Source organism: Pinus tabuliformis, chromosome 1_1 (assembly GCF_031772625.1).
Source record: "Pinus tabuliformis cultivar Carrire ecotype Pingquan chromosome 1_1, CPIR1, whole genome shotgun sequence".
Classification (NCBI taxonomy): Eukaryota; Viridiplantae; Streptophyta; class Pinopsida; order Pinales; family Pinaceae; genus Pinus; species Pinus tabuliformis.
This window is the reverse complement of record NC_142297.1, coordinates 550,667,220-550,686,222: the sequence shown is the minus strand read 5'-3', so window position 1 is coordinate 550,686,222 and position 19,003 is coordinate 550,667,220. Positions and strand designations below refer to the sequence as shown.

Genomic DNA, 19,003 nt, shown 5'->3' with positions numbered 1-19,003 from the left:
ATTATTTATTTTTTTATTTTTTTTAAATTCAGTTGTCAAGCAATGAAACTTGGATATTGTAATTTCAAATATTTCAAAACAATTTCTTTCCAATCTAATTCTAAATCACATATTCTTTTTTAAACACATTTCTCTAATTTTTTTAACGCTACCATAATTAGTGTTCCACGGAACTCGTCTCCCAGGGTTAGGGTGAGCATCCCTCGCACCCCAAGCCCCGGGGATGGGGGGACGTCTGGGGAAACGTTTCCCCACGTCCCCCCTTTGGGGAGACACAAAGGGGGACATTTCTCTAGTGTGGGGGACGCCTAGGCGTCCCCTCTCAAAATGGGCTATGCGTCCCCTTTAAATTTGCTTGTAAACAATGATTTATGACAGGGGAAACTTAGTATTTGATCATATTGCCTTATTAATGCTATGCAATTCATTGTAATGTTAAATTCTTAAAGTAAAAGTGACATTCTCCTTTATTTTTTATTTTCATCATTTTACTTAAATTTTTAACATTACCATGAAATGACTCAAGATGTTTGAGAGTGGTTCTGACCTCATTGGATTTCATATGCAGAAAGTAAAATTTTAGATCTCACTCAAAATCCAGCAGACTTAACAGTTTTTCAAGAATTCAGGATTTGATGGATTGCAATGTTTCCTTCAGTTTTTCAAGAATTCAGGATTCAATGGATTGCAATATTTCCATTAGATTTTGTTATGTACAAGGTTATGGAATTAGTATTTAATCAAGAGCACCAAGCCCTGTGTGTACTTTAGAGTGACTTTTAGACTTGTCACTCCATTGTTTTTGAGTTTAGTTATATCAATTTACGATTCCAGTCTTTAGATTTCAGTGTTTATTATAGTCTATTTTGCGTAGTACTAATTAGATTCTAGAATGATAAATGATGAATTTTAATTTTAAATCAATTTAGAATCTAGAATGATGAATGGTGAATTTAATTTTTAAATCAACGTAGATTTTAAAATGGTGAATAAGTGAATAATGAATGATAAATATGTATCAGAGTATTTCATTATTGAATCTCGTGGTATTTCATTATGGGTACTCCCATACATCCCCGTTGTGCATCTCCCCTCACCCAAGTCTCCCCGTCCCAAAGTCTTGGTGGAACATTGACCATAATTCAGTTGTCAGCCATCATTGGTTGTGAATGCAGGTTGACTCATCACTGGTATTCAAGGAAAACTATGCCACATGTAATTCCCTGCTAGTGGTGATCGGTAAAGGGGCAGCCTTTCACTCCTGCCAAATGCCTCTCGGTCTAAGGTAGTTAACCAGTGTTCTTAAATCTGAAAAAACGAGTCTTAACTGAACAAAAAAAGTTTTAAAACGTACTCCATATTCATATCATCATGCTTCCATTCAAACCCAATGAAAATTTAATTGCTCTTTACCTTTTTTTTTCATTAATTCACATGTGTTGGTGCATGCATACGCTTCACAGCTCCTGTCTTCTCGTCCCGCTTGACCTTATGAAGCTCTTGTTTATATAATGATGAAGGGCAGTAGAGAAGTATTTTGAGTTTCGACTAATGTTTGAAAATCACAATACCTTGCCAAAGGATTATTAAACGCGTGAAAAGGATTTAGAAGAACTGTCATCGAACTTCAAGTCCCATAGTATGCATGAATACAAATTCTTTAACAAAAGAGTTAACTTCCAAGTTTCTTTCACAACAGATTTGCATGCCACAAAGAAGCAAATCCTTTTAAGTTGCTTTCATTTTATAACTGCACAAGTTTTTTAAATTTCCACTCTTCCTGCTGTAGTTTTGTAGGGCTCTTCAGTCTTCTTTCGTGTGGGCTGAGCCTGCTCAAGTACTCCATGACCCTAATCAGTTTGGGAAACAGAGGGTTGTCATACAACTCCCCTGTGCCCCATCTCAATTCTTCGGACAACTACTTTTCAATCCAATGACTGCTGCTCTCATCACGATTGGAAAAATCGCTTTCATCACCACCATCAGAACATGGTATTTGAAGACTCCACACCAAATCCCGACTCCTCTCCAGATTGGCAACCTCCAGAGATATCAACGTTCTCTAATCCCTGACACTCGTGGATGTCCAGACGTAGAAGTTTTGAAAGACCACAAAGCCCTGTTATTCTCTTCAATACAGGACAATCTTCTAATTCCAGTGATACCAGTGATGTTGGCAATGTTCCAATCTCGACCAGCTTATGACAAAATTTGATTTCAAGATGTTGAAGGTTGGAGCAAACCCCTTCAGAAAATTGATATTTCCTTTATTTGCGTCCCCCAAAGCTGTAACTCTTTGAGACGGAGCATACACTTGCCAATAGAAGGGAATAATATGCGCCCATCTATTGATGCATTTTTTCCTTTTGCAACCTTTCCAATGCCGGCAAATGACAGGGCATGTAGTGGGCAATCTGTTACACTCAAATCTTCAAGATTGTTCAACTCAGTGACACACATTGGTAAATACTCTATTATTCCCTTCTGTATCCAAAGCTTTGTCAATTGTTTCAACTCGCCAACTGAGTCAGGCAAACATTTCAATCTAGAGCACCCAGAAAACGTCAATTCCTTTAAACACCTTAGATTACCCAGGGAAGCGGGCAACATTTCCAACATAAGGCATTCTATTACCAGAACTTTTAAATTGCATAGGCTTCCAATAGCACATGGCAATTCTCTTAATTTTGTGTTCCACAAGTATAATTTTTCCATGGAACGCTGACTTGTGACTTGGGCAGGCAATTCTTCCATATCCCCACAACATTGAAGATCCAAGCTTTCCAGTGTGGTGATATTTCCAAATGTTTCACCCGACAGCATCAACCTGCTGCAGTCCTTCAAACAGAGATGTTTAAGTTGAACTAAATTCCTGAATGACGGTGGGAGCGCTTGCAAATTGAAGCTCTGAGACAAGTCAAGATATTGAAGGTTTGTAAGATTCCCAAAGGAATGTGGCAGGTTTTGGAAATACGAGCCAGACAGGTTAAGATAGTGGAGATTTGTAAGATTCCCGAACGAGTCTGGAAGCTTTTGCAAATAGGAACTTCCGGACAAGTCCAGATATTGGAGATTCGTAAGATTCCCGAGCGACTCTGACAGCAACTCCATATGTGTGTGCACTCTTAGATGCTTCATTGACCGGAGATTAAAGAACTCTTCGTGCAATGTTTCGACATAATTGGCTACAATTTTCTCCAGGTGCTTCAGTTTTCCTATGGATTTTGGAAATTGTAGAAGGCTATGACCAATAAGCAACTCCCTCAACTCCAAAGGTGCCTGCAATGTGTGGAAAAATGGAGTCTTTAAATGTTTTTTTTTTTTTTAATCACAAATTTAAGTGAAAATTTAAATATGAACGGGGTTTTACCAATACCCAATCTAAATTCTGAACTAAATTCACCCAATCTAAACATAAAACCCCTCACCCAAGAAAAAAAATTCAATACACCAAATAAAAATTAACACATAACTTTGTATATCACCATCACCCTGTTAGAATTAATGGAGAAATATATTTTAGGAGGGACTTAGTCAGAAATATATTTTAGGAGGGACTTAGTTCATTAGTTGAGTATGTTTTTTATTAGGATTTAGTTCTTATTCTTTGGAGGTTGTTCTAACTTTCCTACTTTGTTAGTTTGACAACGAACTTCAAACATAGTTTAGTTTTTTAGTTATGTACAGTTTTCTTTGTAACGAATAGTTTTTAGTTATGTAACGGTAAATACATGAATATATCGAATGTCATGTAGAGGATATTGATCATCGAATAAAACAGATTCACATATTCAGTTTCTATTTCTTGGTCTTTGGTCTTCTCTCATTCTGTTTCTTGCTGTTCTTTCTTTCTTCCTCTGCTCTTAATTCAATAAGTGGTATCAGAGCCGTGATTTATCCCTGAGGACGGCTGAGGCTTGAAGAATACGCTGAAGGCTGAAGCTTGAAGAATACGCTGAGTGTGGACGGCCCTGTGGAGCGTTGAGGCTTGAAGAATCGTGGGTGATTAATCCCTGAGGACGGCAGAGTGGCTGTGCGTTGAATCCCTGCTCCTGTGGACGGTGCAGAATCCAGAATCGTTGGAGTGTGGACGGTGCAGAATCCCTGAACGGCAGAGTGGCTGTGCGGTGCAGAATCCAGAATCGTTGGAGTGTGGACGGTGCAGAATCCCTGAACGACAGAGTGGCTGTGCGTTGAATCCCTGCTCCTGTGGACGGCAAGAACGTTGTGAGAATCGTGGGTGTGGATCCCTGAGGTCGGTGTGGACGGCGTTGCAATCCCAGAATCCGGCGTGGACGGCAAGAACCCTGACGGTGTGACCCTGGCGTTGAGGCTTGAAACAGTGTGGACAGCGTTGCAATCCCAGAATCCGGGTATCGTTTTTTTTAAGCAGAAATTTTTTTTAAAAAGAAAAGAGAAGGGTTTTGCAGAATTTTTTAAAGGATAGCAGATTGCAGAATTTTTTAAAAAGATAGCAGATTGCAGGATTTTTTAAAAGATAGCAGCAGAGATTGAAAAGGGTGTTGTAGTTGTTTTTTTTTTAAATATTGTAGAAGAACAAGTTTGCAAGGGATTTGCACGAAAAACAAAAGGGTTTGCAAGGGGGGAAGTTAATTTTTTTTTAAAGCCTGAAATCCTAGGAAGGAGGGAAAATGGCCAAGATGTCGAATGCAAGATTCGAGGTGGAGAAATTCACCGGAAAGAGCAATTTTGCTCTTTGGAAACTGAAGGTTAAGGATCTGCTTGTGCAACAAGGGTTGCACAAGGCATTGGATGGGGTTACTAAGAAACCCACAACCATGACTACTTCAGACTGGGAGGACTTGGATGCTCGAGCTCTCAGTACCATCCGGCTATGTCTAGCAGATGAAGTTCTCTTCAACATCGTTGAAGAGACTACGGCGTCAGGTTTGTGGGAAAAACTTGAAAACCTTTATATGACAAAATCATTAACTAACAGAATTTATCTGAAACGACAATTATACAGTCTTCGAATGAAAGAAGGTTCAAGCGTTGCAGAACATTTGAATGTCTTTAATACACTAATTTGTCAATTAACAGATATGGAAGTAAAAATACAGGAAGAAGATAAAGCCATAACCTTGTTGTGTTCTCTGCCTGAATCATGGGATCACTTCGTAACCTCGATCAGCTTCAGCTCTGCTGATTCTTTGAAGTTTGAATCAGTCGTGGGAGCTCTTCTGTCTGAAGAGGTACGAAGGAAATCCAGCACTGATACAACTGCATCAGAAGCCATGGTTGCTAGAGGACGCTCAAAGGAAAGAGGAGACAAACCAAGGGGAACTTCCAGGTCGAAATCGAAGGGCAAAAAGTGTAAGGCAAAATGTTGGAGCTGCGGTAAAGTTGGACACTTGAGGAAGGACTGTTGGAAACGGAAGGAATCCGAAAACCTGAAGAATGAAGCGAATCAGGCTGATTCAGGTATTGTAGACGAAGTTTTATCTGCTGAAGATTTGTGTATGATAGATGAAACTTCACCTGAATGTAATGTCTCTCAGAGTTTTGATAGCTGGTTGTTAGACTCTGGTGTTTCGCATCATATGTGCCCACATAGAAACTGGTTTACTTCGTATGAAAATGTAAATGGTAGTTCTGTGTTTATGGGTAACAATATGTCATGTCAGACTGTTGGGATGGGAGATATCAGGATTAAAATGTATGATAACACAGTTAGGACATTAACTAGTGTTAGACATGTACCTGATTTGAAGAAAAATTTAATTTCTTTGGGAGTGTTGGATTCAGATGGTTATAAGTTTACAGGTCAGGATGGCGTCTTGAAAGTCTTCAAAGGTGCCCTTGTGGTTATGAAGGCAGAGAAGGTCGGGAATCTTTACAGGTTAAAAGGAAGTACTCAGGTCGGTGAAGCAGCGGTTGCATCAGAAAAGGAAGAAGCAGGTACTCGTCTGTGGCATCAGCGTTTGGGTCATATGAGCGAGAAAGGTCTTCACATACTGATGAAACGTAAATCTCTTCCCGGTCTGAAATCCTTGAATTTAGATTTCTGTAAACATTGTGTGTATGGGAAACAGTGTAAACAGAGATTTAAAGTTGGCAATCATAATAGTAAAGATGTTTTAGACTACATTCATTCTGATCTGTGGGGGCCTTCCCCTGTTATGTCATATGGAGGTGCATTGTATTTTTTAACATTCATTGATGATTACTCTCATCGAGTTTGGGTCTATATGCTAAAACGGAACGCTGATGTATTCAATGTATTTAAACAATTTAAAGTAATGGTAGAGAAAAGAGCAGGCAAATCTATTAAATGTCTAAGAACTGACAATGGTGGTGAGTTCACTTCTGTTGAGTTTGAACAATACTGTAAGGATGAGGGCATTGTTAGACACAAAACTGTTGTTTATACTCCTCAGCAAAATGGTGTTGCTGAGCGTATGAATCAGACTCTTATGGAAAGAGCCAGAAGCATGATCAGCAATGCTAACTTGCAAAAGGAGTTGTGGGCGGAAGCAGTATCTACTGCTTGTTATTTAGTTAACAGATCACCCTCAGTAGCAATCGATTGTAAAATTCCTGAAGAAGTCTGGACAGGTCAGTCTTGTGACTATTCTCATTTGAGGATATTTGGCTGTGATGCTTATTCTCTGATTCCGAAAAATCAGCGTTCAAAGTTAGATCCAAAGTCAAAATGTTATGTCTTTGTTGGGTATGACTATGCAGTGAAAGGATATAGGTTGTGGGATCCTACATTGCGGAAGATAGTCATTAGTAGAGATGTAACATTTGATGAATCCTCTTTGTTAAAATCAAATGTTGAAAGAATTGAACAGGAACAGGTATCGTCGTGTCAACGAGTTCAGTTGGAGGCTAGATCTTTCGGTGACAGTCGAAAGGAAGGAGAGACTTCTGGAGACAAAGGTGTTGAAGACACAAAGGAAGTCGTTGAAGCTTCTGAACCAGTGCAAGTTTCTGAACCAGTTCAACAACCAGTCACTCTGAGAAGGTCAACAAGGGAAAGGAAAACTCCCAAAAGGTATGAAGATTCTGCTTCATCTTTTGCTTTGGTTACTGAAGATGGGGAACCGTCTTGTTATCAGGAAGCGATAGATGATACAGATAGCGAGAAATGGAAAAAGGCTATGGAAGAAGAAATGGACTCCTTAGCCAAGAACAATACCTGGGATCTTGTAGAGCTTCCTGAAGGGAGAAGTGTTGTTGGATGTAAATGGGTCTTCAAGCTGAAACGGAAAGTTGATGGTAGTATTGAGAGATATAAGGCGAGACTGGTAGCAAAAGGGTATTCTCAGGTTGAAGGTATAGACTTTCATGAGATTTTTTCTCCAGTTGTAAAACTTGTTTCTATACGTACTGTGTTGGCACTAACTGCGTTGCTTAATCTTGAGTTAGAACAATTAGATGTTAAAACAGCTTTTCTACATGGTGATTTGAACGAAGAGATATATATGGAACAACCAGAAGGTTTTGTACGAGGTCGCAGCAGAAGATTAGTTTGCAAGCTCAGGAAATCATTGTATGGTCTGAGGCAGTCTCCCAGACAATGGTACAAGAAGTTTGATTCCTTCATGGTGAGCCAGAACTTTATAAGAAGTGAGTATGATCATTGTGTGTACTTCAAAAGTTTCAATGGCATATTCATTATCTTAGCTTTGTATGTTGACGATATGCTTATTGCAAGCAAAAGCATGGAAGAGATCAACAGGTTAAAGGCTCAACTCTCTAGGGCGTTTGATATGAAGGATCTTGGAGCAGCAAAACATATCTTGGGCATGGAGATACACAGAGACAGGAAAAATGGTAAGCTTTGGTTATCACAGCAGAAGTATGTGGAGAAGGTACTTGAAAAGTTCTCTATGAATAATGTGAAACTTGTTAATGTTCCTTTAGCTTCCCATTTTAAGCTTTCTTCGGTTTTGAGTCCTAGAGCTGATGAAGAAAAGCAGTATATGTCTCATGTACCATATGCAAATGTAGTAGGCAACTTAATGTATGCGATGGTATCTACAAGACCTGACATTTCACATGCAGTTGGAGTTGTCAGCAGGTTCATGGCAAATCCAGGTAAAGAACATTGGCAAGCAGTGAAATGGGTGCTTCGATATCTAAGAGGCACAAGAGATCATTGCATCGTCTTTAATGGTAGTGAAGGATCAGTCTGCGGATATGTAGATGCTGACTATGCAGGTGATTTGGACAAAAGAAGATCTACTACAGGTTACGTCTTTACTCTTGCAGGTGGAGCAATTAGTTGGATGTCAAAGCTTCAAGACACGGTTTCATTGTCCACTACCGAAGTTGAATATATAGCTGCTTCAGATGCCAGCAAAGAAGCAATCTGGTTAAAGGGTTTGCTCGGTGAAATTGGAAGAACGCAGGAGAAAGTGAGTGTGCTTTGTGACAGTCAAAGTGCTATTCACTTGGCCACAAACCCTGCCTATCACAGCAGAACCAAGCACATTGATGTGAGATATCATTTTCTGAGACATGTGATCGATGGTGGAAAAGTAGCTCTTAAAAAGGTCCACACACGAGAAAATTGTGCAGACATATTCACAAAGCCAGTTACAGTAGAGAAGTTGCGGTGGTGTTTAGCTTCTCTTGGCTTGCAGGAAAGATGATGAATGGGAAAGTTGTTGTCAAGGTGGAGTTTGTTAGTTTGACAACGAACTTCAAACGTAGTTTAGTTTTTTAGTTATGTACAGTTTTCTTTGTAACGAATAGTTTTTAGTTATGTAACGGTAAATACATGAATATATCGAATGTCATGTAGAGGATATTGATCATCGAATAAAACAGATTCACATATTCAGTTTCTATTTCTTGGTCTTTGGTATTCTCTCATTTTGTTTCTTGCTGTTCTTTCTTTCTTCCTCTGCTCTTAATTCAATATACTTGTGTAAAAGTTATATATATTTTTGATTGTAAGATGAAAGGAGTTGAGCGTTCTGCCAGTGACAGTCACCTGGCAGTCTCCAAGTGAGAGAGGTGTAGTCTCTCACCTGAGAGTTATCCAGTTTTTTCCAAGTGGGAGAGGTGTAGTCTCTCACCTGAGAGCTATCCAATTTATTAATAAGCTTGATTCTTTAATTTCTATCATGATATCGGAGCCCCTGAAGGCCTGGCCCCTCCTAGGCTTAGCCCATCCTGGGATGAGGGAAATAAGAGAAAAGTGTATTTTGTTTTAATTCACCCAATTACAAAATTATATTTTGTAGACACACCCGGGGTGCATTGCGAGCATTAAAAAACAGGTTTGAAAATTGTTACTGGATACTGTCAAAGAAAGCTAATCGAAGCAGATCCGATTGATTCATGAGATCCCTAAAAAAAATAAAGGTTTTTAAATTAAGAAAATAGCAAAATAAAACCGGTTTCAACCCCGTTTAAGAGGTGAAAATCTGAATATATGATTCGATAGACCTCAGCATATCGATAGAGACAGGAAATAAAACAGATATCAGTTTGGACTAGCTTGTTATATGAACGGTGATGATAGTATATCATCCAAAGTTATTAGAATATCAAAAAAAGTTTAAATCTTCACCCAAGCTAAAGATAGAAGCCCTCACCCCAAAGAAAATTTCAATATACAAAATCAGAAATAACACATAAAACTCTAACCCAAAATTTATTTAAAAAAAAAAAAAACTTCAATATGCAAAAACCCATCTCAAAAACACGTAGAAACCCTCAGCCAATTTTTTTTATATTTAAAAAGAAAACTCAATATATTAAAAGAAAAGAAAAAAACAGACATGTACCTCATTTTCTCTCCCCCACAATGTTTCCAACTGGCATGAGCTCAACACTGCAGAACTGTCATCTAATTCCTGCACTTGGCAACCGTTATTAGGCAGTTCTAAAACTCTTAAATTTTTTATCGGAATCCAGGAAGGCAGAGAGGGGTAGGGATAGTCATTCCAGCAAAGCCATAGAAGATCCGAGTATGTCAGCACATTGGATATGTTTCTCAAACAATCACCGTTAGCCCTCAACAGTTGCAACCTGCTCATATCAACATAACGTTTCTTACTCTGCGCAGATTGTGCGAACGATTCGCCAAACTTTCGTTGAACCATGGTAATTCCACGCACCTAAATTGTTATCGAAACAGTCAGAAGAAAAAGATTGCCATCATTGCAAAGTTTCAGAAATCACAACGTGAAATTTCATTTCTCTGATCTTAAATTTGAAAACACAACAAAATGTTAAGCTTCAAACACTTACAGATGATCGGTGGGACACAAAGGGAGAAACCTTGTCAGTTGGGCGCCAAAGACGAAGGCAAGGCTCTCTCTCCGCCAAAGTTCTGCCCAAATCTCTGAGGTGATCGTGCATTCTTATACAGTTTTCAGTGTCTACCTCAACAAGACACTTGTTCTCTTAATTCCGAAGACCAATGGAGCCTCTCCAGCCACAACCATCCCATATTCTTATTGCTTTGTCCCTGTCTTCTCCTACGAAGAAACATGCAATATCTAAGAATATCCCTTTGTCCTCTTCATCAAGACTGTCGTAGCTAACTTTAAGACTTTTTTGTATATCGGTGGGAACTATGTTAGACAATTTGCACAATTGGTCTTTCCAGTACCCTATCTCAGGTTTTTCCAAGTAAAGTAGCGCCCCTATCACTTTGAGAGACAACGGCAATCCTTGGCACACCTCCAAAAATTTTCTAACCACTTGCTCAAATCCCAAAACAGGGCAAGGTTGGTGGAAGGCGTGCAAGCAAAAAAGCTCTTGAGAATGTTCTTTATCGAGGCCTGTCAGCTTGTAAATGGATGCCTCTCTTATTCCAGACCTCATAAAGATACCCTTATCGCGGGATGTAATTAAAATCAAGCTACCTGAACGAAGGACATCCTTCACAGGTGAACATAACGCACGCAGTTGTTCAACAAAGTCCACATCATCAAAAACTATGAGTGCTCGACAACGCGAGACACGATGCATGAACATCCCTATGCCTTCATCAATGTTATCAATTGCCTGCTCCTGTCCAGTCAAGTCCTTATAAAGTTTACTCTGCAACGATGGTAAAGAGCTCCTCGCTGCAGCTTCTCTTACATCAAACAAAAAGCAGGATCGATCATAATCCGATCTCCTACTGTTGAAAAATTCTTTCGCTAAAGCAGTCTTGCCAACACCACCAAGGCCCATTATACCCACAACCTGGGTTTTCGCGCTGCCATGTTCCAATAACACGGACCTTACAAAATCAAGTAGCTTTTCATTCAAACCAGTTGGATATGTGGCCACATCCAATGGTGGTTTTATAGCCTTTTTCTGAACTAGATGTACGACCTTATCCACGAGCTCACCCTCGTCCCTGACAGCAAAAGCTAGTGAGAAACAGGTAATTCCTATTTCCACCTACATAGCAAAGTTAATGCTATGGAGGGTACCTCTGTCAGAGTCTCACAGAGCACGGCGACGGCATGGACCATACCTCATGGGCATATACCTCATGCACCATGGACCATGCATTTTCCGATAGCTCCATCTTTCCGACGTCGTCAGGCCTGACCGATTTGACTTTAAACGTACATAGTTAATGCAGTGAGTGAATGTAGTTGGTGGGAAATATACTTCAAACTTAGCTAGTCTAGTCCAGCGGGAATTTTCAAAATTTGAAATTTGAAATGAAATATGAGAGGGAGGGCAGCATGAAAATTTTGAAAATCCGCAGCAATCGCCCCTCATATTGTGTTTCAGAAAAACGAAATGTGTAGCTTGGCTTACCTTCGCGACTAACCTGCGCCAAGCCAGAACACCAACAGCTGCTACAGGTTCCGGATAACAGACATTACAATTTTATGCCTCGCACCCGTTTTGATTTCATATTTTTTAGTTTAGATCGATTGATCTGTAGCAAGATCTATGGATCCCAACTTCCACTTAAAAATTGCATGGATCGAACTCTTACCAAGTATTTGATCATACCGTGATGCATTGTTTCTTTGTGCAGGTTACCACGTCAGCTGAATTGATGACAAGCGAAGAACAAGTGAAACCCGTAGAGGAAGCTGTGAAGGTTACCGAGATTGAACCCATGATTGAAGGGCCTACTGAAGAAGAAGCTCCTGCCTGCAGTCCCACACAAGAAGTTCCCGCAGCTGAGAAAAAACTAGATGAAAGCCCCCCCATCGTAGAGAAATCTGCAGAGGAAATAACTGTAATGCTGCATGCCTCGGAGCCTGAAGCAGAATCGGCTCCGGTGGAATCCAACGAAGTGTCAAAACTCAACGATTCCACCAAAATTCCCGAACACCCCAACCTGCAAAACGAGAGACTATTGGTCAACCATCCGCCGAGGGCGTGGGCGTTGAAGGAAAAGCTGAAGGAGCTCCCACCGAAGAGAAGGTCGAGGTTGAGGGTAAGTCTGAAGAATAGGTTAATAGGCATGGAAGGCAAATAAATAGATCTGTGAATGTGCCAATGGTGGGTGTAATAATATGGACCATATTCAGTTTAGTTCGTAATGTATTGAGCGAGTTCATTCCAGTTTAACTCGTGGTCTCTTCTACTATTAGTTGAACAGGCTAAACGATCCTGTCGACCTTTCTCTCCCATATTCAAAGTTAAGTGTGTACAACCGTTTCAAAATATTGGTACCAGAGGTTGTATGACTCGTATATTTTTGGTTAAGCTCAGATGAACTGTGTGCCATACAAACTTATCATAACATTATACAAGACCTGCAATGGAGGTGGATTTTTTATTTTTCAAATATGATTGTTTTTAAATGTTTGAACGGTGTGTTTTTGCTTCAAATTTTATGTGAAAGTATTCGCTGAGTTCAAGAGGAATGAATATGTGCAATGGATTCGTGCTTTTCAATCTCCAGTGAATTCACACTTTGTAAACGTTTTTATTTGATTCCTCCCTCACTCTATTTTGAAGTAGTTTAAATTGTGTTTTATATGATAGCAGGTTATTTGTGACCTGGGAATGAACTCGATAACGCTGTAAATAATAACTTCAAAATTTTCATTTTCACTTGTTTTCGCTTTTACTTTACTGGGTGATTGATGAGATTGTGTTAGGCTTGTTTATTATTTTTAATTTTAAAAACACTATATAATAACCTAACCATATGTAATTGGTTATTAGTTTACATTTTAAAAACAATACGTAATCTCATTTTCATTTTCCATTCATCTTTTTGTATTTTTGTCATTATAATTCTTCCCACAGATAGATCACCCTAAAATTCGAACGCAACTTTGAGTTTGTGTAAAAATTAGGAGTTAATATGATGGGGTATGTGTTGTATATATGTTCACCAAAATAGAAAGCATTTCACTCACGCATTAGCCAATCATGTATATTGTATATTATATATTGTGTGGTATATATGTTGATAAAGTGTAAATATTTTAAGTTATAGGTAATAAAAATTGATTTTTTTCTTAATTTTAATTTAATTTTTAATAATTATTAAGAAAATGGTAGAGATTTAAGTTTTCTAAAATATTTTAAATGATTTTTATTAGTAGTTATATGAAGATCAATTCTAATATTTAGATATGTGATAGTAAAAAGTATGATATCGATCAGTAGATCAGTTGTAGTATTTTAGATATGTGGTAATAATAAATATAATATAGATTTTATAGTATTTTAGACATGGTATAACATTAATCCGTGGTATTGTAAATAAAGTCAATTTACGAGTTAAAAATTCATAATAAAATGAGATAAATTTCCATAGTTAAGAATATTGTTACATATTTTTTAAAATTATATATGTTTAATGATTATTATTGTTATTACTAAAAAAATAAAGTTATAATTTAATTGATTTTTTTATCAACTTAGTTATATTAAATATATTATGAAATAAGTGTTTCTATGGTTATTTAAATTTAATTTATATGATTGGCTAGTTATGAGGTATTTTAAAAATAATAATAAAACATTTAAATATAGTTAAGTGACATTTAATTATAAAGTATTTTGAATGTGTGTAATAGAAAAATATTTTATTATGCCTTGGAGTATGATTTAATTTTTTTTACTTAGCTAAGAGATTATTTGCCTTGGATGTAAGAAAATAAGTTAATGATCCATAATTTAAAGGCATCTAGTAAGAGTGAAAGCCTACCTTAAAATGGTTTTCCTTGAATAACAATAATAGTAGTCAACTATATTTTTCCTCATTACTCATTTGAGAGCTAAATTATGATAAATTTTCTTGTTGTGTAACAAAAATTATTTAACTATTAAATTTTAAAAATTAAAAATATATTTTATTAAATATAAATTAATATTTAAATATAAAAATTTAAAACATTTTATTAAATATAAATTAATATTTAAATATAAAAATTAAAAATATATTTTATTAAATCTAAATTAATATTTTAATATATCTAATAAAATGAAAATTTCATTTTTACAAACTATTTCTAAATTTTCTAAATGAGATTAGTTCTTTAATGAAAAAAAAAAAAAAACAAAACAAACATACTTAACTGACGATTTTTTTATTATTAATTTAATGGAATCCTTACATATAAATAATAATAAGTTTATATAACATATAGAATTTATTCAAAATTAAATGAAGTTAAAATTTATAATATATAAATGATATTAACTTTATATTATTGGAATTTATTAAGATTAAAAATATGTGCTTTTTAAATTATATATTTTATGAAGGTAAAAAATAAATGCTTTTTAAATGATATATTTTATTAAGGTTGAAAATAAATTATTTTTAAATGAGATATTTGAAATTGTGATAGTAAATTTTGAAATTGTAAAAGTAAATAATATATTTTAAGGAAAATTTAATAATATTATTTTTAATAAAAAATTATAAATTATGTATGGGGGAGGATTTAATAATTTAATTAAATTTTATGTTTTGTAGGTTTTGGTATAGATTGCAAATCTTTATGAGGCAAAAATGCTCAACATCTGGAGGACTTATAACTATTTGTGGATTGGATAAATAGAAAGGCTGGAATTTTCGCTCCATAGTTTTTTTAGATTGAAAGCGAAATCAAAAGACAACCATGGTTCAACTCTCATCACATATATAGAGTGTTGAACACTCTGGTTGATCAGCCGTTCATGATTGTTAGGCAGTTTTGGAAATCCATGAGTACTTTGAAGGATAGGCCTTGGAGGTAGTAGCATTAGAAATATGATGATATTATGAGTTAAAATGATGATGGAGAATTGATGACCTATCGTTCATGATTGTTAGGTAGTTTTGGAAATTCATGAGTACTTCGAGGGATAGGCCTTGGAGGTAGTAGTATTAGAAATCTGATGATATTATGAGTTAAAATGATGATGGGGAATAAACAACCTTTTTGTTTTGTGTAGATTAATATTTCTTGATCTTTTGAAGCTTTATGCAAATATATTTTACATGATGTATATTTCGAGAGAGAGAGAGAGAGAGAGATTTGCTCCATAAATTTTGTTTCACTAACTAAAACTTATACTTTTTAATTTTAATTTGATTGAGCTTAGCTTTAAGAGATTTGTTGCATTATGCTACTGAGAGATGTTGTTAACATAACATTTAATACGATTATATTTGGAAAAAAAACATCTAATTAAAAAATAATAATAAATCACAAGTTTGTGTATGATAATGTGGATATGATTAGTTTTCTAAGCCATGATTTTGGAAGAGATGATAAGAGTTTTTGGAAAGTAAAATGGAAAGCTATTGAGTATAAAGGAATGAAACATACCCTTTTTCTCTCTATACACACAAATAATTTTTTTAACGCTCTAATATTTTTGAGTATATGTCTTACATTTACATTGTGGGCTTTAATTCTTTTAAGATTTATTTAGAACTTATGCATTGTGGGACAAGGAATATTCAAAGATAAAAAAAAACTAATGATACTATAACAGTGATAAATATTACACACATAAAGATAGACAATAAAAATGTTGAATTCTTACTATCATTAACAATTATTTGATTATTTTCCATATTCATATGATTAGAGATTAATTAAATAAAAATTCATTTTTTTTTAATGGTCATTTTATTTATTAAGACTAAAAGTAGAAAAATAAGATTAAAAACAAAATAATACAATATTATAATTTATAATTTAATAAAAATAAAGAAATTTTAAAATATATTATTTATGGAATATTAAAAAAAACATTCTAACAAGTTAAAAAATGATATTATTTATTTAAACATCTAACAAATTTAAACTATTTAATAAAACAAATATGTTATTAATAATCTCTAAATTGAGTTAGTTTTTCTCGCTACATAGTCCGCAAAATTTGGTTCTGCTACTAAACCTTAGCCAATGTGTTTTTTATGGCTCTTCAACTGCTCTTCCTATCGCTAATGCTAGTGGAGGTAGTGGATCTCCTTCATACAACAGGATTCTAGCAACATACAATTATTCTGAACAATGTTTTACAATTGTTATTGACAACCTTTTGCTACTAAACCCATTGTTTCTAGAGAAAAACCTAATGGGAAACAAAATTTCTTACAACATGATACAATCATTCTAGAAAACCTTTTGCTACTAAACCCACTATTTCTAGCGAAAACCCTAATGGGAAACAAAAGAATTTATTACAATAGGATACAATCATTGAGAAAAAAATTTCATTGCTAAAACCATTGCTTCGAGAAAAAACCTTAATGGGAAACAACAAAATTTGTTGCACTCCAATACCCAATTAGGAAAATGAATGTCAGTGTAATATCTATCTATAGCAATAATAGACCTTAAATTCAAAATTCAATCTATCCATATCGTAGAATATATCCAATACATGTGGGATCATGCCCTAATTAGAAAATTTCATGGCATCTAGTCTTCAGAGAAAGCAATTTCCCACTAGATCTAAGTTAAAATGGGAGCTTGGGGAAAATTAAAATGGAATTGGGAGCCAAAGGTTTTTTCACTTTGCTAATATTGAAGATAGAACTTGAGTCTTTTAAAATGGACCTACTTGCTCAATTCAGTTGGGATATATCTCCACTTCTCAATGGGAGGATTTCTACCTAATAAGGAAAATTTCACAGTAGCTCTAGTCTAGAATATCATGTACTCGTTGTTGTAGGAATTATGGGATGAAGAAATTCTAGCTAGTATTGGCAACACCCTTGGTGATTTTGTCAACGCTTAGGAAGCAACAAGACATGCGAAGCATATGTTTTATTCCTATATTTATGTTTACATGAATATCTCTAAGTTTCTCCTACAATCAACAAATATTTATTACTAGGATGAGCTCTAGAAGAAAACCTTACATTATGAGAATATCCCTCTTTGATGCTAAAGGTTCCACAAATATGACTGTCCTTACTATAAATACCCTCTTTTAGATGTAAATGTGTTTGGGCCTTCATTTTGATTATTTTGGCTTTCCATAGAATGAGGAGGAAATGAGTGGCGACAACAACGATGAGGTTTTGGTGAAGACAGCTAGGGCGGAAAGCAGGAACAGGCAGTTGCGGGGTGGTTGCGACAAAGTGTGAGCATAAGGTAGAGGCAGTCGAGCCAACAATACGGATGATAGACAGCCAAGGGAAGGAACAACCGAGTGGGAACTGGAAGTCCAAGCAGCAGGGGAAATACAAAAGGAGAAACTCGTAACGAGAAAGAGTTGTTGCTGTTGGTGGGTTGGTTGGTTGCAGTGTGATAGAAAAGGAGTGTCTAGATGCGGGCGAGCAGGACCTCTGGGTCAAAGATTGAACCTTTGAGTCTATCATATGCAGTTAGAGATTATAATCGGGTATTCCTTGTAATCATATGTGGCTAAGGAAAATACATTATGTATTGTTCTTCTGTGGTCTTAATATGAATGAAGATCTAGATTGATTTCTTAGTACGATTTATGTGGTTTCTTATGATGTATGGACCCACTTAAACTTTAAAATATTATGCAAATCTAGGAATGTAGTAGCTTCATGGTGTTAAACGATATGTTGTTGTATCACTTGCATGTATGATGTCGGTTATGTATTGATGTTTGACATACCCTTGACCCCATGATGAACCCTTCTTAGTTCTAGTCTCAGCACGTCTCGGGTGAGAATCCTTACCCTTTGGGTAAGGTGAAAATGTCGATGTTGTCTTAGACTACAACAAGCCATTATTGGCCCTCCATGTATAAACCCAGGGTCTCCCCCTGATGACTCTTTTGTGCCGACAAATGGTTTAATTGTCGGGGCCTGAAGTTGAGAATATTCAAGAAAGAGATTAAATATTGGTGGAATAACAAAGTGCATCAATTTATAGCGAAACAAGCTATTCAAAGAGGACAACCGATCGCCAAAGTTAGTGAAGAGACGTTGTATGTTGAGGGTGCTAGTGATTAGTACGAGAACTTCTGGTGCAAGTTCCCAGAAGACTTGTATAATTGGTTAAGAAGGTTGAAAGTACAGAATCAATTGGGGGGAACAACGTCAGCTCGTTGCAGTTGGACTTCCTCAGATCTTGTATTGCTACAGCAGATAGATAGCGATCTGACCAAAGCAATCGACTTTTGGGTAAAGACTACTATGGAGGGGTATATAGTTGATTTTTTCTGCAGAAATTTATCAATCTTTTTCAAGGGCGAAAGCAGTGTTCGGGTTCGGGTTAAGCGAAAGGTTGGTGAAGGAAGTGTCATTGTGGATTAAAATGTTCATGATAGAAGGAGGAATATTTAACTCACCTACTACGAAGATGGTAGCGTAAAACCCCAGTACTGGCGAAAAAATCTAAGGGGAGAATGCTACTGGTTTGGGAATAGAGATGTTGTTGAAGGAATGGATGTAGAAGGGTTGCAGAAAGCTAGAGACATTAGGGTGCATAGGAGAGTTCTGTTAGCAGACAAGTGGCAAGAAAGAGTGGTTGAGACTCTGAAGAAGAGAAAGATGGGAACCCACCAAGTAGGAGAGATGTCGGGGAAACCCCAAGAGGAAGGGAGAGAAAAGGGAGATGTCGGACAAAGCAAGATTGGTGATTGGAAAGACAAGAGCCAGAACGATAAAGTGGAT

At 36.3% G+C, this 19,003-nt stretch overlaps 1 protein-coding gene across 1 annotated transcript; it reads right to left on the bottom strand.

Moving 5' to 3' along the window:
- Positions 1-10,386: 10,386 nt before the first annotated feature.
- Positions 10,387-11,506, bottom strand: LOC149214310 (disease resistance protein RPV1-like). Its single transcript, XM_089389359.1, has 2 exons — positions 11,468-11,506; positions 10,387-11,376 (listed from the first exon to the last, which is right to left on the bottom strand). Exons 1-2 carry the CDS (start codon positions 11,504-11,506, stop codon positions 10,387-10,389), a joined length of 1,029 nt encoding a protein of 342 aa, XP_089245485.1.
- Between the last annotated feature and the right edge of the window lie 7,497 nt (positions 11,507-19,003).